This window comes from Salvelinus fontinalis, chromosome 33, assembly GCF_029448725.1.
Source record: "Salvelinus fontinalis isolate EN_2023a chromosome 33, ASM2944872v1, whole genome shotgun sequence".
Classification (NCBI taxonomy): Eukaryota; Metazoa; Chordata; class Actinopteri; order Salmoniformes; family Salmonidae; genus Salvelinus; species Salvelinus fontinalis.
Window position 1 is genome coordinate 38573088 of NC_074697.1, and position 25391 is coordinate 38598478.

The 25391-nt window shown below is 43.0% G+C and overlaps 1 protein-coding gene across 13 annotated transcripts in view; it reads right to left on the reverse strand.

The window, feature by feature from the left end:
- Positions 1 to 25391, reverse strand: part of LOC129832193 (E3 ubiquitin-protein ligase TRIP12) — a 58071-nt gene that overhangs the window by 24738 nt on the left and 7942 nt on the right. For 3 of the 13 annotated variants that reach the window (XM_055896055.1, XM_055896054.1, XM_055896056.1), the window contains exons 2-18: positions 19064 to 19210; positions 18462 to 18587; positions 17445 to 18232; positions 15320 to 15425; positions 5743 to 5894; positions 4854 to 4937; positions 4129 to 4224; positions 3619 to 3770; positions 3486 to 3521; positions 3145 to 3240; positions 2771 to 2863; positions 1612 to 1773; positions 1415 to 1483; positions 1125 to 1290; positions 777 to 894; positions 453 to 609; positions 77 to 230 (exon numbers count right to left, since the gene is read on the reverse strand). In XM_055896055.1, coding sequence (XP_055752030.1) covers positions 77 to 230; positions 453 to 609; positions 777 to 894; positions 1125 to 1290; positions 1415 to 1483; positions 1612 to 1773; positions 2771 to 2863; positions 3145 to 3240; positions 3486 to 3521; positions 3619 to 3770; positions 4129 to 4224; positions 4854 to 4937; positions 5743 to 5894; positions 15320 to 15425; positions 17445 to 18232; positions 18462 to 18587; positions 19064 to 19161 — 2653 coding nt within the window. In that variant the 5' untranslated portion in view covers positions 19162 to 19210. The remainder of the gene's footprint in view (positions 1 to 76; positions 231 to 452; positions 610 to 776; positions 895 to 1124; positions 1291 to 1414; positions 1484 to 1611; positions 1774 to 2770; positions 2864 to 3144; positions 3241 to 3485; positions 3522 to 3618; positions 3771 to 4128; positions 4225 to 4853; positions 4938 to 5742; positions 5895 to 15319; positions 15426 to 17444; positions 18233 to 18461; positions 18588 to 19063; positions 19211 to 25391) is intronic. The other 10 variants (XM_055896063.1, XM_055896060.1, XM_055896057.1 and 7 more) reach the window with 10 other exon arrangements.

The following is a 25391-nucleotide window of genomic DNA, read 5'->3' on the forward strand; positions in this document are numbered from 1 at the left end:
CTGACACAAGATGCATACAACTGACACAAGTTTGGGGATAGTCTATCACTATAATAAATGGTGGCGTGTCTCTCACCAGTAGTGGGGTTGGCTAAGGGGTTGGGTTTCCTCTGGATACCCCGTGCTGTGCCAGTGTCCTCGTTGATCTGCTGCATAGAGTTGAAGTCGATAGTGTAGACGCGGCCCAGGGTGGACAGGCTGATCTCGTCCTCTCCGTTCTGGTGGGCCGTCTGGAGAGGAAGAGAGAACCAGACACCCCCAGACGTTAGTGTAACACTGGGCTACACAGGGGATTCACACAGCTCACAACATACGAAGGTGGTATACTTTGTTGTAGTATAGGTAGGGCCAAGAGTTTTCCCAGACAACATGAAGAGGAAAAACTCTGGGCCCCAAGTCTGGATGAAAAGAAAGTCCCTATAATGGAGCGGAGCAGCATGTCTGTTCTTTACCTCAATGATGCGACTGTCGATGCGGTTGTAGGGGTGCCACAGGCCCCGGTCGTCCCTCCACTGCCAGATGGCCCCCTCTGTGGCCTGGGCACTGCCCTTCTTCAGCATGAGGTCCACAGCAAAGATTCCCTCTCTAGGAAGGCAGGGCATTAGCTCGCTGGTGGTGGGGGAGACAACAAAAAGACAGTTAGCAAAGTGCATCAGTGAACTTCGCAAACAAGGCATGTGGTGAGTGCATGGAGGCCACCATCTTTATGTACGTCCACCATTGGGGCAGAAAAGGTTGTTGTAACGTTGAACGCAGCAGCAGAGGGGGTCCCTTACCAGATGAGTGAGGTGAGTTCATAGAGCTCCTGTGGGCTCCGGGGCACCAGGTCAATCTGCTCCTGGCAGCTACCGTTGGCCGCTCCGCACAGAAGGAAGCGCAGAGTCTCTGCAATATCTGAACAAAGACAACGTCCTTAGTTCACTCTTTCCACAGGCAACTGGCTTAGACACAGTCAGGGACTTTAGCCTTGGAGGCATTTAGACTGCCATTATATATTTAACTTCCCCAAGATTTTGTAAGCTGCATTGTTAGGCTTTATTCAAGTGAGAAGTGTAAATACGCACCGATAGAAAGCGTGTGTGTGGGTGTGTGTGTGTGTGTGTGTCGGTCTGTGAGCCACTCACTCTGCTTCATGAGCTGCACGGCCAGACAGGGGCAGTTGGAGCACATGAGGGAGAACATGCGCACCACCATAATGAACATGCCCGAGCTGAGCACAGGCGGGGTGACCACCAGCAGTTGCTGGATGTTGGTCAGCAGGTCCCGCGAGGCCACCTGCTGCAGCAGGTTCTGTGGACAATGGCCATACAGAGGTCAAAGGTCAGTCATCGTGATGACGTCATCATGGGTCTGCTCAGGAGGGTGAGAGATATTAGAGCCATAGAAATGTGTCGAGTAGAACCGCCTCACTCACCTCCTCGTGTTGAAAGTTATCCACCAGTCTGGCAAAACAGAGACAAGTGCTTTCGACAGATTTCTTATCCTGTACGTGGGGGGGGGGGGGGGGGATAACCACATTAGACAATTGACGCATCTTCACAGGTAACATGCCACAGACAACACCAACCTCACATGCAACATAGAGTATGTAAAAGTTGAACGTGTGTGTACCTGGTGTGTGAGTCTCTGGGTCAGCAGTGGCAGAGAATCAGAGACAAAGTGGAACTCGTCAGGGGTGATGCTCTGGCAGCAGTTGGCGGCAATGGCCAGGGCGTTCCTCTGGGCGTTGATGCTAAAGAACTCCAGGTACAGCAGACAGTCAGCCAGGCCACCCTGCATGACACAGGAAACACCCCACAGTTAAACACAAGGATAGGGAATCATTCAGATTATGAGTAACCACGTGACAATAATTGAGAAACAAAAACGTAATTTGTTCCCTTCTTTTTAAAATGACTGGTCCACGAAAATGCGCATATGAACATAACTGGCATGCAGAACGGTAGAAATGGTACGACAAACTTCCCAAACTTGAAACTCACGCACCGCCTATGAAGTATATAGAAAATAATTGCCTCCACGGTCAGATTTTGCCTATAGGCTACTTTGAAGCAAGGTAAGACATGCCTCATTAAATAAAACATATAGGTAAAAAAAAATCAAAACGCATACTGCCTCCAGCTCACATTGTAAAGTGGTGTGTGAAGAACTGATAACCTGTTGCCTGCACTTGAATGGGAGGTACGCTTCAATTACAAGTTAATACAAATAGCATGTTTTAAAATCATGCACCAAAACTGTTAACACGCGATTGCATTTAGAATAGTTGCAAATAGGGATTATAAAAGCTTGTTTTACTCCAGCAGCAACCAGCTGAGGAGCTGCAGGTGAAATCCTGCTCAAAATAGACTCTGTACGCTGTGATAGCTGTGTTGGATAAACAAGGTACATGACTAATGAAAATACACAGGCCAATTTAATAATAACAAATATGTAATTAACCTATAGAATGATAAGCATGACAGTCAACTGTATTTCAATCGACTGATATTTCAATTAATAAAAAGCATTATTTTGCAAGGGGATATTTTTACTCCCGATCTTTTTGGCCGGCAACAGTTTTATTTATCGACTATTTTTATTTGTTGTTTTCAAAATCCGTCTATTTCCGGCTAACGGAAAACCTGCTGCACAGCTATCATACAGCCACCACCGTTAACACTTATTTTAAGGTGAGCCAATGAGACCCGGGTAGGGAGCAGAGATGATGACATAGAGAGAGAGGGGCAGAGCTGAGCCACAGGTGGGAGACAGAGGGAGAAACACTTACAGCCTGCAGGATGGCTTTGCTGTGACGCCTTGACAACATCTCCAAGGCAGTCAGGGCCTGCTCCGCCACATCAATGAATTGGATCACCTGAAGCTGCAGGCAAAGAGGAGAGAGATAGATCCATTAGCATATCCACCACCGGTTTATGACCGCATTTGAATGAAGAGGGAACAAGAACATGAGAGAATGACAGAAACGGAAGGCAAGAGAAGAACAACGTGTGGGTTAGAAATATTTGGGGTGCATTCAGAAGGCATGAATTGGTTGGACATGTTTTCAAAGGACTAGGTAGTACTTAAAATTTAATGAGAACGTTACCGTTTCAAAGCGTGTGTTTAGTGCCTACTGAACCTGAGCAGAGGGGGTCATCCTACCTTTTCCAGGAAGACAGGGATGGCGTCCACGACCACAGCAGAGGACCGAGGCAGCGCCTCCATCATGTAAGTGAGAGCACGGGAGGCGTGGTTCATCTGAGCAGAGTCACGGGTTAAGATACAGTTTTCACAAGCATAACCACAAAGCAACCATGTTGGCTGGAACCATACAGTTAACGCTGCTCAGGTACAGTTTTTTGCAACCAAATGTAACTAGGAGACAGAGTGCAGTGTTGCACATTGTTTGCGAAACATTTCAGCACCTGCAATGTAGGCCTAATGTCATGGTGAAAATCAAATATCACCCCCCCCCCCCCCCCAAAATAGCTCAGGATACTCACAATGTCAAAATTATGCTCCATCTGCAACAATGTGATCTGTGAGGAAGAGAAGAGGGGAATAAGAGACTAAGCAAATCAAGACCGTGTAAAATGACTGAAGACAAAAATGTGGACAAAGCATTGAGTGACTCACCAGAGCGGGCACCACGCTCTTCACAGGGAAGCCTCCTAGCGTCTCCTCGTTGCCCATCACCAGCAGCTGGCACATCTCGATGGCGGCCTGGAGCTGCTGGGACTCGTCACCGGTGGCCTGAAGGCCCTGCAGCAGCTGCTGAGCCTTGGAGCCTGGGAGGAGAAATAGGATAAAGCAGGTCAGAGTAGAGACTGAACAGCAGGGACAGTATTCACAAGAGTGCTGATATAGGATCAGTTTAGCCTTTAAGATCAAACTGAATAAGATTATATGGCGAGGGGATCAGACCCCAGATCAGCACTCCTCCTCTGAGAAACTTTTTTAATATGGGCCCTGCCAGGAGTGCAGTGAGCATACACTTGGATTACAGTTGAGTCAATAGCAGGTTAGAAGAATAAAGACAGACATAAGTGAACTCAACACATCCCCTGAGAGAATATAAACATCTTGCTTACAGGTGTTAAGTGGTAATTAAATGGATTCTGGACACAGACAAAGTGTAGTACTTACTGGCTCCACTGCCTATGGTTCTGTGAAACAGCTGGGACATACGGGGTCCCAGGGGCCCAAAGAGGTGTGGGGGTAGACCCCTGGCCTCCAACAGTGCTGTGAGGAGAAAACAGCCAGGTTAGACAACAACCAAAGACCCAGCAACACCAACAGGAGCTGACAGGGAACTTAGACAGGAACATTGGCACCGGTATCAATTTGTGTGTGTATATATATTTTTAACTTTCACCCCTTTTTCTCCCAAATTTCATGGTATCCAATTGGTAGTTACAGTCTTGTGTCTCATCGCTGCAACACCCGTACGGACTAGGGAGAGGCGAAGGTCGAGAGCCATGCGTCCTGCAAAACACGACCCAACCAAGCCGCACTGCTTCTTGAAACAATGCCTGCTTAACCCGGAAATCAGCCACACCAATGTGTCGGAGGAAACACCGTACACCTGGTGACCGTGTCAGCGTGCAAGCGCCCGCGGCCCGCCACAGGAGTCGCTAGAGCGCGATGGGACAAGGACATCCCTGCCGGCCAAACCCTCCCCTAACCCGGACGCTGGGAAAATTGTGCGACGCCCCATGGGTCTTCTCGATCGCGGCCAGCTGCGACAGAGCCTGAACTTGAACCAGGATCTCTAGTGGCACAGCTAGCAACTGCGATGCAGTACCTTAGAATACTGCGCCACTCAGGAGGCCCCTGGAACCTGTATCTAAGGAAAGCTGTGATCGTCATACCTTGGAGTCTGCCCATTTCAGAGTCATCGGACTCACTCTCACCGGATGTGGTCATCCCTACAGCTCCGGCCACTGAACTAGAAGCTGGAGAGAGAGAAAAAAAAGAACCGTTACACCACTATTTTCATTATCAGAATGACAACCGATTTCTCTCATAAGGAAGGCCAGGTCAGTACAGGTGCATCAAAGCTGGGACCGAGAGACTGAAAAAAGCTTCTATATCAAGGCCATCAGAATGTTAAACAGTCATCACTAACAGAGAGGCTGCTGCCCACAGACTTGAAATCACTGGCCACTTTAACAAATGGATCACTAGTCACTTAAAATAATGCCACTTTAATAATGTTTACATATCTTGCATTACTCATCTCATATGCATATACTGTAAATTATACCAACTATTGCATCTTGCCTATGCCGCTCGGTCATTGCTCATCCATATATTTATATATTATTATTCCATTCCTTTACTTAGATGTGTGTAATAGGTAGTTGTGGAATTGTTAGACTACTTGTTAAATATTGCTGCACTGTCAAAAACATAAGCACTTCGCTACAATGGCAATCTGCTTACCATGTGTATGTGATCAATAAAATTTTATTTGATTTAAAGGGTATACAAACCCAGGCAGGGCTAGGAATAAAGTCAATGATCTTTTAGTGTAGACACACACAAACCAAGCAGAGGCTACACCAAGCTTTGGCTGGCTCCTAGGCGTTTAAACCAAACACATACCAGAAATTCTTGGATAGTCCAAATGTTTTGAGCCACTAAAGGGCCATGGGGAGAGAATCTCTGCTACCACAAGCAGGTAGTGTACCACTGAGTTTTGCCTGACCATGCGAGCTGAGAAGGAAAAAAACTCTGTGCTCTAGCAGCAGTAGATACCTGTACCTGAAGCCCCCTGCGGGGCCTCGTCAGTGCGGGCGGCCGAGGAGTTGGCCCCGTCCTGGTTGTTGTCCGAGTCGGCCATCTTCTCTTGTCGGCGAGCGTCGGCTGCCCCGCGCTTGCCCAGGCCTGAGCCTCGCCGACTGCACAGACAGGGGGGGAGAAAAAGGCAGAGGGGGACAGTGAGTGACGGCGCAGCAAACAACTAGATCACACAGAGCCCACGGTCAAACAAGACAGCACACAATAAATTCTGGAAATTTTCCATGGGAAGTTAAGCCTGGGAATTTTGCTTAAATTCATATAAAAAAAATTGTTTGCTTACAACAGTGAACCTACTTTGTGGGATACACAAGGCAATTCTAGGTTGTGTGGCATATTTTGGTTAAACTATCCCCAATTCAATGGAATGTACAGCTGATTCTCAAGATCTGGTACACTAATGAGATGCTAGAGCCCACACTAATACACTGTCTGAGCCGAGAACTACATGCTTACTGGTAAGTTTTGATTACAATACTGGGTGGGGTCAATATATTTTATATGACATGATTTGTTGTTAGCTAGTAAATAGTAACCTACAGCAAAGTGTGTTTAAATCATTTCTAACTTGATAACAATTTCTGCTAGTTCGTGTTTTCTACCATGTGGGTTTTAGCTTGCGTGAGCCTGCTAATTGAAATGTTAATTCACCTGTTTACATACATGTTTCATTTTAAAACATCTTACAAAGAAGTAGTTTAATCTAACTGATTAACTTTTTATCTGTACATAAAATTGTATTTCTCTCTTTTTTCCCCCTCATCTTTACAGGAAAATGCCACAGGCACTATCTGATGTGTGGAGACATTTCACTGCAGCTAATGTAGAAGGAAAAGGCGTGTACATTTGTAAATACTGTGCCAAATCATATGTGAAGAATGCAACAACGATGCAGAATCATCTGGCCAAGTGCATAAAGTTCCCTCAGCGCTCACAACAAGCAACCTCTGTTCTCTACTTCTATTCGAGGTGAAAATTATGAATCAGACACCTTACAGATAGCAACAGCTCATGGCCATCCTGGAATCAGATTTTATTTTTTGACTGAATGAACGTAGTCCAAGAAATGCTGATGAATGTCTTGCTCAAACTGTGTTTGCAACTGGTTCACCTCTGATGCTCACAGGCAATGTGTATTGGAAGAGATTTATGAATGTTCTTCGCCCAGCATACACCCCCCATCTACTCATTTGCAGAGTTCAACAGAGTTCAAGTGAAGGCCAAGAAAACCATAGAGAAAGCAGACTGTTGCAATCATCTCTGATAGGTGATCGAATGTTGGTGGGCAAGGAATAAACTACATAATCTCCACCCCTCAACCAGTATTATACAAGAGCCTAAACACAAGGGACAACAGAGACACCAGTCTCTACATTGCAGATGAGCTGAAGGCAGTCATCTATGACCTTGGACCACAGAAAGTATTTGCACTGGTGACAGAAAAAGCAGCAAACATGAAGGCTGCTTGGTCTAAAGTGGAGGAGTCCTACCCTCACATCACACCCATTGGCTGTGCTGCTCATGCATTGAATCTGCTCCTCAAGGACATCATAGCACTGAAAACAATGGATACACTCTACAAGAGAGCCAAGGAAATGGTTAGTTATGTGAAGGGTCATTAAGTTAAAGCAGCAATCTACCTCAACAAGCAAAGTGAGAAGAATAAGAGCACTACATTGAAGCTGCCAAGCCACACCCGTTGGGGTGGTGTTGTCATGTTTGACAGTCTCCTGGAGGGAAGGAGTTTCTCCCAGAAATATGGACAGCCCCATCAAGAGGATCCTCCTGGATGATGTATTTTGGGAGAGAGTGGTAAGCAGCCTGAAACCTATAGCAGTAGCCATTGCACGGATTGAGGGAGATAATGCCATCCTGTCTGATGTTCAGACTCTGCTTGCAGATGTAAGAAGAAATCCGTACTGTCCTGCCCACTTCACGGTTGCTCCAGGCAGAGGAAACTGCAGTTCTGAAATATATCAAAAAGCGTGAAGACTTCTGAGGTGTGTATGGCCTTCAGGCATCATACATGTTGGACCCCAAGTATGCTGGCAAGAGCATCCTGTCTGGTGCAGAGATCAACAAGGCCTATAGTGTCATCACAACCGTGTCTTGCCACCTTGGCCTGGATGAAGGCAAGGTTTTTGGAAGTCTGGCGAAGTACACTTCCAAGCAAGGGCTTATGATGCAATATGGCAGTCGTTCCAACATCTCATCAGCCACCTGGTGGAAGGAACTTTGTGGATCTGAGGCTCTTCCCCTGTTGCCTCCCATCATCCTCCAAATCCTCCCATCAGCCACTTCAGAGCACAACTGGTCCTTGTCTAGGAACACACACACACACACACCAAAGCACGCAACAGGCTGACCAATACAAGGGTTGAAAAATTTGAGCCTGACAACAAGCCATCCTCAACAAGGTTGGAAAGTGACAGTGAAGATGAGTCCTCAGAGTCTGATGTTCAAGAAGTGGACATTGAGGAGGTCCAGTACCTGAGAGGTAGACAACCAAAGCTTTAGTTTCTAGACTACTATTTCACAGATGTACGTTGAAAAACATTTTTGGGAGATGCGATGGATCATTGGGGATCACTCAATATTCACTTTTGTTCTTTGAAAATCATCCCATGTGAAGAGTCAACTAATTTAATTAAAGTTAAATTCGTAACTAAAAATTGTTTTTTTAGTTCTATTGGAAGGATTTCATAATTTGCAATTATGTCTACTTATGATAAACCTTTTACCTTATGTTTGTCTCCACATGATATGGTCAATATTCAACGCAAAAAAAACACCTACATTTAAATGGTATTAATATTAATTTGCATATATTTCCGTTAATTCCCATGGGAAGTTTCCACCACTGAATATTCCAAAACATGCAGCCTTAATGTTCACATACAGACATGCAGGTAACCAAAACAAGCATGTTTACGTTCCTGAATGGTGTAACTGTCCAGAGGAAAATATAAATTTAAAAAAGTGATTATATATATATATATATATATATATATATATATATATATATATATATATATATATTTCTGTTAACGCATACCAAAACAATGTTGTCGACTCATCCTATACTCGTATGTGACCACAGAAGAAATTGTGGGAAAAAAGAAACTTAATTCCAAAAAGGTGGGGTTTTGGAAGGAAAATTATCACTCAGTGTATTAAAAATATATATATTTGTTAGAAATCCAGAAACACTGGACATTTAATTTGAAGGAATAATCCACCCAAAACCACACATTCCTATGAGTTAGGTGTTAAATAACACTAATATGTGAGAATTATGTTTTCGGCGATGACATTTTTCATTTTGTCATTATAATAAAGGTTGGTAGCAACATGTGAAAAATGTTGTAGAAATCTGTTGCAGCGCAAGTCGACTACAAAATCTCTCTTGGCTGGCTATGTAGCTAGCAAGCAAATGTAGCTACACACGATAATACCAAAGCTAATATTAGCATGTGAAGTAGCTAGCCAGCTGTAAAATTGACAAACTGCACTCTGACCATGACCAACCTGCAGATTGTCTGCCTCAAGGAGGGGGGTTGAAGTTGCTATGCCACGGCACGTACCCATATACAGTGGCTTGCGAAAGTATTCACCCCCTTGACATTTTCCTATTTTGTTGCCTTACAACCTGGAATTAAAATATATTTTTGGGGGGTTTGTATCATTTGATTTACACAACATGCCTACCACTTTGAAGATGCAAAATATTTTTTCTTGTGAAACAAACAAGAAATAAGACCCCAAAAAACTAAAACTTGAGCGTGCAAGACTATTCACCCCTCAAAGTTGTAGAGCTACCTTTAGCAGCAATTACAGCTGCAAGTCTCTTGGGGTATGTCTCTATAAGCTTGGCACATCTAGCCACTGGGATTTTTGACCATTCTTCAAGGCAAACTGCTACAAATCCTTCAAGTTGCATGGGTTCTGCTGGTGTATAGCCATCTTTAAGTCATTGAGGTCTGGGCTTTGACTAGGCCATTCCAAGACATTTAAATGTTTCCTCTTAAACCACTCGAATGTTGCTTTAGCAGTATGCTTAGGGTCATTGTCCTGCTGGAAGGTGAACCTCCGTCCTAGTCTCAAATCTCCTGAAGACTGAAACAGGCTTCCCTCAAGAATTTCCCTGTATTGAACGCCATCCATCATTCCTTCAATTCTGACCAGTTTCCCATTCCCTGCCGATGAAAAACATCCCCACAGCATGATGCTGCCACCACCATGCTTCATTGTAGGGATGGTGTTCTCGGGAGATGAGACGTGTTAGGTTTGCACCAGACATAGCGTTTTCATTGATGGCCAAAAAGCTAAATTTTAGTCTCATCTGAACAGAGTACCTTCTTCCATATGTTTGGGGAGTCTCCCACATGCCTTATAGCAAACACCATTGCTTATTTTTTTCTTTAAGCAATGGCTTTTTCTGTACACTGTGCGGTAAAGGCCAGCTCTGTGGAGTGTACGGCTTAAAGTGGTCTTATGGACAGATACTCCAATCTCTGCTGTGTAGCTTTGCAGCTCCTTCAGGCTTATCTTTGGTCTCTTTGTTTCCTCTCTGATTAATGCCGTCCTTGCCTGGTCCGTGAGTTTTGGTGGGCAGCCCTCTCTTGGCAGGTTTGTTGTGGTGCCATAATCTTTCATTTTTTAAATAATGGATTTAAATGGTGCTCCGTGGGATGTTCAAAGTTTTGGATATTTTTTATATTTTATTTTTTATAACCCAACCCTGATCTGTACTTCTCCACAACTTTGTCCATGACCTGTTTGGAGAGCTCCTTGGTCTTTATGGTGCTGCTTGCTTGGTGGTGTTGCAGACTCTGGGGCCTTTCAGAACAGGTATACACACACTATGTGTAGAAATATACACAAACAGTTGAAGTCAGAAGTTTACATACATCTTAACCAAATACATTTAAACTCAGTTTCACAATTCCTGACATTTAATCCAAGTAAAAATTCACTGTCTTAGGTCATTCAATCACCACTTTATTTTAAGAATGTGAAATGTCAGTAGAGAATGATTTATTTCAGCTTTTATTTCTTTCATCACATTCCCAGTGGGTCAGCAGTACACTCAATTAGTATTTGGTAGCATTTCCTTAATTGTTTAACTTGGGTCAAACGTTTAAACCAAAATTATAGTTTGTTAACAACAAATTTGTGGAGTGGTTGAAAACTGAGTTTTAATGACTCCAACCGAAGTGTTTCAACCACTCCACAAAATTCTTGTTAACAACCTACGGTTTTGGCAAGTCGGTTTACCTAAGGTTTTGGCAAGTCAGATTATTTCACTGTATCACAATTCCAGTGGATCAGAAGTTTACATACACTAAGTTGACTGTGCCTTTAAACAGCTTGGAAAATTCCAGAAAATGTCATGGCTTTAGAAGCTTCTGATAAGCTAATTGACATCATTTGAGTCAATTGGAGGTTTACCTGTGGATGTATTTAAAGGCCTACCTTCAAACTCAGTGCCTCTTTGCTTGACATCATGGGGAAATCAAAAGAAATCAGCCAAGACCCCAGAATTTTTTCAAGAACTCAAAAAAAAAAAAATTGTAGACCTCCACAAGTCTGGTTCATCCTTGGGAGCAATTTCCAAACGCCTGAAGGTACCACGTTCATCTGTACAAACAATAGTACGCAAGTATAAACACCATGGGACCACGTAGCCGTCACACTACTCAGGAAGGAGAAGCATTCTGTCTCCTAGAGATGAATGTACTTGGGTGTGAAAAGTACAAATCAATCCCAGAACAACAGCAAAGAACCTTGTGAAGATGCTGGAGGAAACAGGTACAAAAGTATCTGGATCCACAGTAAAACGAGTCCTATATCGACATAACCTGAAAGGCCGCTCAGCAAGGAAGAAGCCACTGCTCCAAAACAGCCATAAAAAAGCCAGACTATGGTTTGCAACTGCACAGGGGGACAAAGATCGTACTTTTTGGAGAAATGTCCTTTGGTCTGATGAAACAAAAATAGAACTGTTTGGCCATAATGACCATCATTATGTTTGGAGGAAAAAGGGGGAGGCTTGCAACCCAAAGAACACCATCCCAACCATGAAGCACAGGGGTGGCAGCATCATGTTGTGGGGGTGCTTTGCTGCAGGAGGGACTGGTGCACTTCACATAACAGATGGCATCATTAGGAAGGACAATTATGTGAATATATTAAAGCAACATCTCAAGACATCAGTCAGGAAGTCAAAGCTTGGTCGCAAATGGGTCTTCCAAATGGACAATGACCCCAAGCATACTTCCAAAGTTGTGGCAAAATGGCTTAAGGACAACAAAATCAAGGTATTGGAGTGGCCATCACAAAACCATGCCCTCAATCCCATAGAATATTTGTGGGCAGAACTGAAAAAGTGTGTGTGAGCAAGGAGGCCTACAAACCTGACTCAGTTACACCAGCTCTGTCAGGAGGAATGGGCCAAAATTCATCCAAATTATTGTGGGAAGCTTGGAGGGCCACCCGAAACATTTGACCCAAGTTAACTTGTTTGGGATAGGGGGCAGCATTTTCACTTTTGGATGAATAGTATGCCCAGAGTGTACTGCCTCCTCCTCAGTCCCAGATGCTAATATATGCATATTATTATTAGTATTGGATAGAAAACTCTGAAGTTTCTAAAACTGTTTGAATGATGTCTGTGAGTATAACAGAACTCATATGGCAGGCAAAAATCTGAGAAAAAATCCAAACAGGAAGTGGGAAATCTGAGGTTTGTAGTTTCTGAACTCACCCCTATCGAATACACAGTGGGATATGGGTTATTTTTCACTTCCTAAGGCTTCCACTAGATGTCAACCTTCTTTAGAACGTGGTTTCAGGCTGCTCATGTGAAGGGGGGCCGGATGGTAGATGTTTTACTAAGGGGTCTGCCTACAGCCTCGTTCTCAGTCACGAGCTTTCACTTGAGAGGTTGCTCTCGTTCGAGGGCAATTCTACAGACAATGGAATTCTCCGGTTGGAACAGTATTGAACTTTCATGATATAAACATCCTAAAGATTGATTCTATACTTAGTTTGACAAGTTTCTTCGACCTGTAATATAACTTTTTGAACGTTTCGTCCGAATCGACCAGATCGCGCTTTTGGATTGTTTACCAAACGCCCTAACAAAATAAGTTATTGGACATAACTGATGGACATTATCGAACAAAACAAGCATTTATTGTGGAACTGCGATTCCTGGGAGTGCATTCTGATGAAGATCAAAGGTAAGTGAATATTTATATATGAATAATGTTGACTACCCAACATGGCGTATATTTCTCTGGCTGGTTTGGGCTCTGAGCGCCGTTCTCAGATTATGCTTTTTCCGTAAAGCTTTTTTGAAATCTGACAGCGGTTGCATTAAGGAGAAGAGTATCTAAAGTTTCATGTATAATAGCTGTATTTATCAACATTTATTATGAGTATTTCTGTGAATTCATGTGGCTCTCTGCAATATCACTGCATGTTTTGGAACTACTGAATCTAACACACCAATGTAAAATAAGATTTTTGGATATAAATATTAACTTTACTGAACAAAACATACATGTATTGTGTAACATGAAGTCCTATGAGTGTCATCTGATGAAGATCAAAGGTTAGTGATTCATTTTCTCTCTATTTGTGCTTTTTGTGACTCCTCTCTTTGGCTGGAAAAATGGCTGGGTTTATCTGTGACTTGGTGGTGACATTACATAATCGTTTGTGGAGCTCTCGCTGTAAAGCATTATTTTTTACTTTTTTTATAAAAAAATCACACTGTGGCTGGATTAACGACAATTTTATCTATAAAATGGTGCCTAATACTTGTATGTTTGAAAAAAATTGATTTATGAGATTTGTTGTTTTGTATTTGGCGCCCTGCAATTTTATTGGCAAGGGGTTCCGCTAGCGGAACGGGGTTCCCAGTACTAGACAGGTTAAACAATTTCAAGGCAATGCTACAAAATACCAATTGAGTGTATGTAAACTTTTGACCCACTGGGAATGTGATGAAAGAAATCAAATATGAAATAAATCACTATTATTCTGACATTTCACATTCTTAAAATAAAGTGGTGACCCTAACTGACCTAAAACAGGGAATTTTTACTAGGATTAAGTGTCATGAATTGTGGAAAAACGGACTTTATTAAATGCATTTGGCTAAGGTGTATGTAAACTTCCGACTTCAACTCTGTGTGTGTGTGTGTACACACACACACAGAGATCATGTGACACTTAAATAAAGTCCACCTGTCTGTGATCTAACTAATTATGTGACTTCTGAAGGTAATTGGTTGCAGCAGATCTTATTTTGGGGCTTCATAGCAAAGGGGGTGAATACATATGCACACACCACTATTCAGGTTTTACTTCCTTTTTCCTTTCTTTTTTTACATTTAAGTTATTTTTTTAAATTTCACTCCACTAATTTGGACTATTTTGTTTATGTCCATTACATGAAATCCAAATAAAAATCTATTTAAATTACAGGTTGTAATGCAACAAAATATGAAAAAACGCCAAGGGGGATGAATATTTTTGCAAGGCACTATATGCGGTGAAAAGTAAATGGAACGTTGTACGGAGGAAAGCGCAAGGATTTCGTCTTTGGAGGACATTCAAAGAATCTGGTCTAACAAAGTGGATATTCGTCCCAATTTAGAAGTTTTAATAGGCTCACAACGTGGTCACAAAATGTTCAGATTTGGAGAAATGTCTGCTAAATGCTAACTCCCATTTGTACAAGTTGGTAGCATAGCTAGCCATATAGAATTGGTGGTGGTAGAAGACGTTTTAATTGTGATGCAGTTGATTGGTGATGTTAACATGTATTTGCGTTGACATTCACTCAAGCATTATACTCCGATTTTTACCCCAACACTGTAAAATACAAACAATAGCATAAAAGTAGGCTAATTTTGAAGGGCAGCTATAAGGGGATTCTGAAACTTTCCCCCAGGGAAGTACACGTGTGTGGTGTTTACATAGAATTTCCATGGTTTGGTCGAATTCCATAGATTCGTTACCGAATCTACGCCTTCCCACAAACATGGGCATGGGCGAGGAGGGAACGAAGAAACGTGCATTGTGCGATCTGGAGCGCAGGTAATTGTTTTAAAAGCGTTGTGAAATGCGTTATTCCCCCTCTGCGAGAACTTTATGATAATGCATTACAACACGATTTCACAGACTGATTTAACTTCAAAGTTGACATGGTGAAAATAGTTATTTTACCCACTTATAGAACATAGAATATAGCCAAATTGACAGCCGTGTCATGTCTGGAGTGGATTTTCCCTTTAAAAACATGTTATGACTGACAACACACTTCCATAATACACTGAAAGATTGACATCTCGGGGACAATTTCATTAGGTATTGCCAAGGAAGCCACCAACCTCCGTAAAATATTGGATGCATTGTTAAATACTTTTTGTGCACACCGAAATACAACCGACTACAATTGACTTGGGTCTTTAGACCGGAGAAGTTGAGAGATGACATTGAGAGCAGTGTGATGCTGTAGTACCTGGTGCTGGCGCAGGAGCCCGTGGTCTTCTGACGTGTGCTCCGCCGAAAGCTGGGGAGCTCTGCTGGAGGAGACTCGCTGCGCTTCTTAGTGGACTTCCTCAAACCTGATGAGAGAAACAAGGAGCCAATGAGTAAACAGCCAAGGCTAAAGAGGATAAACCACAGTGATAGCGCAATCTAACACCTTGTGTGGCCCACTATCAGGATAACCAGTTTATCCATTTCCATCAGTTAAAAGGAATTATTTGTTTGCAAATGATTAAGCTACACAGACGCACCTTTCTATAATGTTGGTTTAGTCTACAACCATTACTAACCAACTGGTGGCTTAGATATTCCACCCAACCTGAACTGTTTGGACAGTGATAACCAGTGTTTTTCCCAGTAGATAAACTGGAATTTCAGTTTAATACCTCCAGTTTTTTAAGTGTTTTTTTTAAAACCCCAAACCTGGTTTTAACTGAAGCCAGCCACCGTGGCTAAATAGAGTAATAGTTAGTGGTTGACAAGTGACATAACGGTCAAAAGCAAGGACTGGTTCAGAGGGGGTCTGCACCAGTCACTCATAACAGTAAGAGCCACCCAGGGAGGCCAGTCATACACTGACAGCTCTGGTGTTTCTCAGTCGAGAGCCCAGTGCCAGACGCTGGGAGAGTATAAATAGCCTCTCTCACTAGTACAGACCTAGAACAGAACAACCTTCATGCTAAACCTGAGGGTCCCAACACAGAGTGCAAAGACATGACGACTGACCTATTCCCAACACACATACAATACAGGGGCTGTCAACAGACAAGTAGTCACAAACGCAACCACACACAACCCTCACTCATTAACCCAAGTAACACCACCAGTTACCCAGCAGAAGAATCCAAATGGCATTGTATTGTTGCTACAGCAGAAAGCCTGTTGCGCACCATCACAGCTACACCTCGTACCCCACCATGCAATCTGGCTTACTCACCATTATAGCAGCAGAGTCCACAGAGACTGAGAATATATGTTGAGTGAGTGTGTGACAGCGTGCACTAGAAGTGACAATCTGTGCCTCTCCCTACTTAATAAAAGTGGGTGAATCACTCTCTGCTCCCCTCCCCAGTGAGAACCTGACGCTTGCTAGTCAACCGGCAGGCAGGCAGGGCGGTCTGGTCAGGACCTCTCAGAGCGGGCACATGTTTGGAGCTGGGCCCTGTGGCAGCGTGCCTAGCCTCGGTTACCATCTTAGATCCCCAACCCAGAACACATTGACCCACCGCTGAACCACTGATCATCTTCCACTCGCCCACATGCACTACATTCGTGACACCTTCCCCCTAACCCACCCATGAGCAAAAAAACTCAAACTGTATGAGACTATGGACAATTGGAGCCATGCAGTCATTCACTTCTTCAAAACACACCACAGCAGCGGTCTGACAATCCTACACTACAACACCCACAACGCATCGCTGTGGTGTGACCTCTGTAACCTCAGGACTGATTGTGTCTGATCTGACAGGAAAAGTATTTTAAATGCCTCCGAGCACATTAGCTAGCCCTTACCACCTACCCAACACCTGAGGGGCTGTAGTGAATCAGTGTCCTTCCTTTACAAAATATCCATTTGCGCCACAGTCCAACAGGCTACAGTTGAGCCACCAGTCGAGCCACTACCCCGTGATGCTAATCCAGACACTAAACATTGAAGGGTTAGGCCCAAAAGGGAACAGAGAAGATAATTGGGACTGCCTATATCAGTTACACTTGTGTCCGTGGGAGTTTATCCGCAAGGTTATGTCCATGCATGTTTATGAGCACTGACTGTCTGCGCAGGGTTAATCCCCGCTTGGAGTGTGTGGTGGAGTGGAGTGTGCCTGGCATGAGAACCCCGGCAGCAGCAGGTCCCAGTGCAGAGTGAGTTTCTGTAACTGACGCCGCAACAGGGGTCTTGTCCCTGTGACATTTAATCCCGAAGAGTAACCTCCACCAGAGCCCCTACAGAGCACCATGCCGAACCCTACAAAGGCAGCAATGCTTTGACCCTGGCTGGCTGACCATTACAAATATGAGCACCTCAAACCCAACTCTCCCTTGGTTGAAAGGAAATGGTGCACAGGTATGCGGAGAGGGCGGGACAGACTCACTTGCTAGTTTGGCTTGTAGTCCTGAGGGCCCAGGTTTGGAGGAGGTCTCGGTCTTGGAGGAGCCAGGTAGGGACAATTTGGGCTTTGGCAGGTTGACTTTGGGACTGAAGCGGGAGGCCCACTCAAACTTGGACGAGACTGCGGCTTTGGCCTGCTCCCTGTCGCGGGTGCTTCGGCGTGGGGAAGGGCTGGAGGCGGAGCGGGAGCGGCGTGCCTTGTTCTGGTCTTTGCCCTGCTTGAGCCTGGCGCCCTGCGTGGCGGTGGCACTGTTGGCGCCGGTGGAGGAGGAGGAAGAGGTGGAGGCAGAAGAGGAGGAGTCAGTCACGGTGCTACACCCAGCTTTGGCTGAGGCGGCCGATTTCGACGCCAGCTTGGTGGGTTTTGCAGATCTGCCGTCGGTACGGTTGGGGAGGGACCCAGCAGTGCTGCTCAGACCGGGGAGGGAGTCAGCCTTCTTCCGTTTCTGGGTCGGTGAGGCCCCAGAGGCCCCGCTCTTGCTGCGGCCTGTGGGCGCGGGCAGCTCTGGAGCCAGGGATCTCTTCTTGGAGGACTTGGCAGGGCCTTTCTTGGCCTCAGTGGTATGGTCTCTGGGTGGAGGGTTGGATTTGGACTTCTTGGCTGGGGTGGGGATGTAGGTGTTGTTGAGGTCAGGTGCAGAACTTCTCTTCAACCCTCGGGTGGTGCCTTCACTTCTGGATTGGTGGCCTGTTGGCTCTCGCTCGGATGTCCCTGCGGCCTCTGGGTCGTCTTGCAGCACAAATGAGGCCACAGACAGTGACAGACTGCTACTGCCAGGACGGTGGAGGAGAGAAAGGGAGAACCTTTTAGCACAGTTTCCAAACTGGAAAGACAAAGCGATCAAGTACAATGCTTCCATTCAATTAATTTAGGCATAGAGTGAATAGCCAAGGGCGCAATAGATAGAAAATAAACCATATTTAAAACACATTTTTATTTAAGTGCAATTGTCAAAAGCAGACCCCACAAACACAGTGAGAGCTAAGGAAAGAGGGGTACCTTCTTGAGCTGTGCCCCCTGGACTGGCCAGAGGATGAGCTGGGTGCGGCTTTGGAAGCCTTAGATTTAGGTCTTCTACTTTCAGGAGGGGAATTTGTTTTTTGTTTTACCTGCTCTGACTGCAACCTGTAAGGTTGGGAATTAAAGAGCAAGTGAGTGTGGGTTTTGTGTAATCACTCCATATCATGAATAAAATACTTAGTTATTCCCCTATCATTGTTCACCCATCCTGTACTGCTCCAAGGAATGCCTCTGTACAACACTGTGCAAAAACAACCTATATGTAGGTGTACTGTTAGATTAATATCAAATACCCCACAAAGCTTTTCCTTTCACTTAAACACATTGGAAAAGCTTAAGAAATATTTAGAAACAGAATGAACGTTATCAGCTCCAGCTCTGATAAGGTTTAGGCCCTTATTAAAGTTCTAATATCAATGGTGAATAGGAAAAATGGCAGCCATTTTGAGAAAAGTAGAGAAGACTATACAGTAGAGAACAGCTTCAAGCATGCCCTCACATGTTCAAACATACAAGCAGAATCCAAAACATAACACAAACAAACAAACGAGAAAGTTATTAAAATGTGCTGGGTGGCTTACCTTCCCGCGACTGTATGGTCTTGTGGCTGGGCCGCAGCAGTGTTCCTCTGTGAACGGCGCAGTGACCCCCCTGGATTGGAATTAGGCCGGTTGGACATTGGCACCTCTCTCCTGAAGGGACATACCCTTTCTAGACACTACCATTCACTAGAGAGAAAAGAAAAACATCAGATCGTGGGTGAGACATCAGGATGTGTGATATGTTCCAAAACCAAGTAAAATACAATTAACATGTGTTGGTGGTGGCTGTTGATGCCATTAATGCTGCAGTTTGGGAGAAAAAAATATTTTAAAAATAGCCCCTCAACCCCACATTATCACTCTCAAAACCACATTGGCTGCGTTTACAGGCAGCCCAACGCCGATCTTTTTTTCAATAATTTTGGATCAATCAGATCAGAAAAATATCTAATGTGATTGGTCAAAAGACCAATTAGTGGAAAATCGTATTACTCACGTTACACATTACCATTTGTTTGGCGGCAGCACAGGGCAGCCCGCGAGATCAATGAGCCTCAAGCCAAAATGCATCACACGGCTACATACATCTCTGAAATCTAATCAGCCCAAATATAGAGGGCGGATTGATCCAAACAGAGACAATGACGACAGGCCCAAAATGACTGTCGACAACAAACTAAACGACGCAGATCAATTTTTTTGGAATCGCAAGATCACATAAGCCAACATATCTAGGCTAAGTATTATCCTGGGAACATGAAGAGACATACACTGAACAAAAATATAAAACAACATGTAAAGTGCTGGTCTCAGGTTTCATGAGCTGAAATAAAAGATGCCAGAAATGTTCCATACATATGTTCCATATGCACAAAAAGCGTATTTCTCTAAAATGTTGTGCACTACTTTGTTTACATCCCTGTTAGTGAGCATTTTATCCTTTGTCAAGATAATCAAGACAGGTGTGACAAATTAACTGATTAAAAAGCATGATCATTACAGAGGTGCACCGTGTGCTGGGGACAATAAAAGCAACTAAAATGTGCAGTTGTGTCACACAGATCATTTAATGACCATTTCTCTACCATAAGCCGCCTCCAACATTTTAGAGAATTTGGCAGTACGTACAACCGGCCTTACAACCGCAGACCACGTGTAACCACGCCAGCCCAAGACCTCCACATCTGGCTCCTTCACCTACAGGTTTGTCAGGAGAGGTGCAGAGGAGTATTTCTGTCTGCAATAAAGCCCTTGTGGGGAAAAACTAATTCTGATTGGGCAGGGGCGCAGGGCGCGGTCAGTCATGTGAAATCCATAGATTAGACCCGTATGAATTTATTTCAATTGACTGATTTCCTTATAAAGAACCGTAAAATCTTTGAAATTGTTGCATGTTGCATTTATATTTTTGTTCGGTATAGATTAGAACAGAGAACAGCCCCCAATTGTCCTTAGTCTACATCGTCTCCAGGTCACTGGGGGTATCCCATTACTAAGAGTCTGCGGGTATGCTTGTCATAGCCAATCACTGAAGAAAGCATACAGAGTCTTCGGAGAACCAACTCAGTGTTCCATGCACCTACTGCCACCATTTCCTTTCTCAACTAAAGTGGGGTTGGTGTGTTGGGGAGTAGGGTCATGAAATACAGGGGTAACAATACACAATTGAGTGGGTGCATATAACATTACACAAAATAAGCATACTTTTGCCCTCCCCTGCTGCAGTGGTGAAAATGACCAGCTGAGGACGTTTTGCCTGACAGGGTCATGAAAATGTGCATCTATGGGGCAAAGGCTGTGTTTTACAATTGTTTCTAGCTATCTGATCTTTCAATAGCAAGAATGTGCCATGTGGGGAAATGTAGGTAGCTTGTTTCAGCTAGTTGTGTCAGCTAGTTGTGTCTTGTTCTTGATAGTAGAGGTCAACCAAATATGATTTTTCAATGCCGATAGCGATTATTGGAGGACCAAAAAAAGCAGAAAAAAAAAAGGATGTTCAAAATAAATAAACAACCAATTTTTATATATTTGTAATAATGACAATTACAACAATACTGAATGAACAATGAACACTTATTTTAAAATATAATACATAAATAAAATCAATTTAGTCTCAAACAAAATGAAACATGTTCAATTTGGTTTAAATAATGCAAAAACAGAAGAAAGTAAAAGTTCAATATGTGCCATGTTAAAAAAAGCTACCGTTTAAGTTCCTTGCTCAGAACATATGAAGGCTGGTGGTTCCTTTTAACATGACTCTTCAACATTCCGGGTTAAGAAGTTTTAGGTTGTAGTTATTATAGGACTATTTCTCTCTATACCATTTGTATTTCATATACCTTTGACTATTGGATATTCTTATAGGCACTTTAGCATTGCCAGCCTAATCTCGGGAGTTGATAGGCTTGAAGTCATAAACAGCGCTGTGCTTCAAGCATTGCTTAGAGCTGCTGGCAAATGCAGGAAAGTGCTGTTTGAATGAATGATTACGAACCTGGTGCTGCCAATCACCCCTCAGTCAGACTGCTCTATCAAATATCACATCTTAGACTTAATTATAATATAATAAACACACAGAAATACGAGCCTTAGGTCATTAATATGATCAAATCCGGAAACAATCATTTAGAAAACAAAACGTTTATTCTTTCAGTGAAATACAGAACCGTTCCGTATTTTATCGAACGGGTGGCAACCCTAAGTCTAAATGTTGCTGTTACATTGCACAACATTCAATGTTATGTCATAATTATGGCAAATTAATTATGGTCTTCACAGTTCGCAACAAGCCAGGTGGCCCAAACGGCTGCATATACCCTGACTCTGCTTACACCCGACGCAAGAGAAGTGACACAATTTCCCTAGTTAATAATGCCTGCTAACATGAATTTATTTTAACTAAATATGCAGGTTTAAAATAATATACCTCTGTATTGATTTTAATAAAGGCATTGACGTTTATGGTGACATACATTGGTGCTACGATTGTGCTTTTTTCGCAAATGCACTTTTGTTAAATCATCACCCATTTGGCAAAGTAGGCTGTGATTTGATGATAAATTAACAGACACCGCATTGATTACATGCAACGCAGGACAAGCTAGTTAAACTAGTAAATATCAACCATGTGTAGTTAACTAGTGATTATGTGAAGATTAAACTTCTTATAAAAACAATGCTAGCTAGCAACTTACCTTGGCTCCTTGCTTCACTCGCGTAACAAGGTGGTCAGCCTGCCACGCAGTCTCCTCGTGGATTGCTATGTAAATCGGCATCCAAAAATGCCAATTACCGATTGTTATGAAAACTTGAAATCGGCACTAATTAAAAATCGGCCATTCCGATTAAATCAGTCAACCTCTACTTGATAGCATGTCTTATTTGGACTTTTTTGATCTCTATGATAATAAAATTCACTAGATAGCTAACCAAAAACTATAGATGTATTTATGTTTTCAAATAAACATTGAGACTAGGCAGTCATTGTAAATAAGAATGTTCTTAGCTGGACTTGCCTAGTTAAATAAAGGTTAAATAAAAAAATATATAAATGTACATTTCACTTCAATAATCCTTTGGAGTTGACTTGTTTGCCCCGAAGATGTGCATGCATCGATATTGTTACTAAACAACCCACGCATCTACAGCCAAGTTATATTGGAGGAGAATGATTGTGATATCGTACGGGCCATGAATTCAAATCATGGGTAGGATAACTGACAGTTCCCTTCAACCTTGATATTATTGAGATACCAATGGCGTGTTCTTTGTTGTGCAAGACTCAATTCAACCCGGAATAGAAATTAAAAAACGCTCGATTTCATAAGATAAATGCTGCAGTTTGAAATTAATAAATTGACCAAATGATATTTGGAAAACTAGATATTCCCATTTGTCTTCTACCAGACAGAATGGAGGTGAGAATGCCAGAGAGGCTGAAAGTAACAGGTTAGCGGAGTTTCCAATTTAATTTATTTAACCTTTATTTTGACAATGCAATGTAGGCCTACTTCCACTGAAACATATTACAGAGGAACTTAACAGCCTTGAGTAAAAGTCCTAATTGGAAGGAAAGGGAGACAATCACATTGGGAAATAGGGTCTACGTCGAGTAAAAATCAGGATACAAGACAATGTCTTATATTATGGCTGACATTCAATAATGCACTTCCAAATGAAGGTGATATGGTGTATGATGATCATGTGCGCACACACACAAAGAAAAACGTTGTTTCTGCAACAGGCAACTTCGAGATTCCATATTCTATAGTGAACAAAAATATAAATGCAACATTTAAGTGGTAATCCCATGTTTCATGAGCTGAAATCAAAAGATCCCAGAAATGTTCCATATGCACAAAAAGCATCTCAGTGCACAAATTTGTTTACATCCCTGTTAGTGAGCATTTCTCCTTTGACAATATAATCCATCCACCAGACAGGTGTGGCATATCAAGAAGCTGATTAAACAGCATCATTATTACAGTTGCACCTTGTGCTGTGGACAATAAAAAGTCACAAAAATATGCAGTTGACAGACAACACAATGCCACAGATGGCTCAAGTTGAGGGAGAGCACAATTGGCCACCAATAAGCCACCTCCAATGCAGTTTCAGAGAATTTGGCAGTAAGTCCAATTGGCCTCACAACTGCAGACCACATGTAACCACGCCAGCCCAGGACTTCCACATCCGACTTCTTCACCTGTGGGTACGTCTGAGTCCAGCAGACAGCTGATGAAACTGGGTTTGCACAACTGAAGAATTTCTGCACAAACTGTAAGAAACCGTCTCAGGGAAGATCGGTGTGCTCGTCATCCTTACCAGGGTCTTGACATGGTTGACATGGTTTCGGCATTGTAACTGACTTCAGTGGGAAAATGCTCACCTTTGATGGCCCCTGGCACGCTGGAGAAGGGTGCTCTTCATGGATTAATCCCGGTTTCAACTGCACATGGAAGATGGCTGACGTGTCATCGTGTGGGCGAGCGGTTTGCTGATGTCAACATTGTGAACAGATTGCCCCATTGTAGTGGTGGGATTATGGTATGGGCAGGCATAAGATAAGGACAACAAACAACCGCATTTTATCAATGGCAATTTCAATGCACAGAGATACCATGATGAGATCCCGAGGCCCATTGTCGTGCCATTCATGTCGCAAGGATCTGTACACAATTCCTGTACACTGAAAATGTTCCAGTTCTTCCATGGCCTGCATACTCAGCCATTTCACCCACTGAGCATGTTTGGGATGCTCTGGATCAACATATACCACACCATGTTCCAGTTCCTGCCAATATCCAGCAACTTTGCACAGCCATTGAAAAGGAGTGGGACAACATTCCACAGGCCACAATCAACAGTCTGATCAATTGTATGCGAAGGAGATGTGTCGCGCTGCATGAGGCAAATGATGGTCACACCACATTCTGACTGGTTTTCTGATCCACACCTTTACATTTTTCTAAAAGGTAAAGACCATTCATGTGAAATCCATAGATAAAGGCCTGATGAATTTATTTCTATTGACCGATTTCCTAAAATGAACTGTAACTCAGTAGAATCTTTTAAATTGTTGGATGTTGCATTTATATTTTTCTAAAGTGTATTTTATCAAACAAATAGGCTATGTAGTGAAATAACTTAAAAAGCTGACTCGTTTAATTGATGTACAAAAAGATATGCAGGACAAATTATATATATCGCATTATTTTAGTGCTTGTTTGCTGTACCCACACCAAAACTCCAGTATTTTTCCATCATAGCTTGTTCTCCATCTTTTTAAATAGGGAGCCAATTAGTTTTCAACACTTATTTCCATGACTGACCAAAACCTGTTCTCATGTTTCTCTTGTCATTCTGCAGCAGACATATAGTGACCAATATTTTTGGAAGATCAAATCGCAATAAAATCTCAGTATCGAATCGCAACACATAGAATTGTTAGTCGCAATACATATATCGGCGCCTAAGTATCGTGATAATATCATATCGTGAGGTCCGTGGCATATCCCAGCCCTAGAGTAAACACAGTAAGTTGGTAGGTAAACAAACAGGATGATTTGCAAAGAAATCTACATTTCTGCCATTAATTAGCTATGCATTTCTTTAAGCAAAATATCACCATCAATTAATCACTAAAGTTCCTGTGCAAATCCACTTCAGCAAATTTCCAGTGAAATATGGCACAAAGAGAAATGAATATTTCAGGCCTAGCACTAAAAATACAGCAAGACAAAATCCTATGCTACATAACAGTAAAGGGCCTTCACCATGTAACGTTACAGTAGCTAAACTATAATAAACACGCGAGTTTAAGTAAATATTAATCCGATATGTATTTTCAGATTATCATGATATA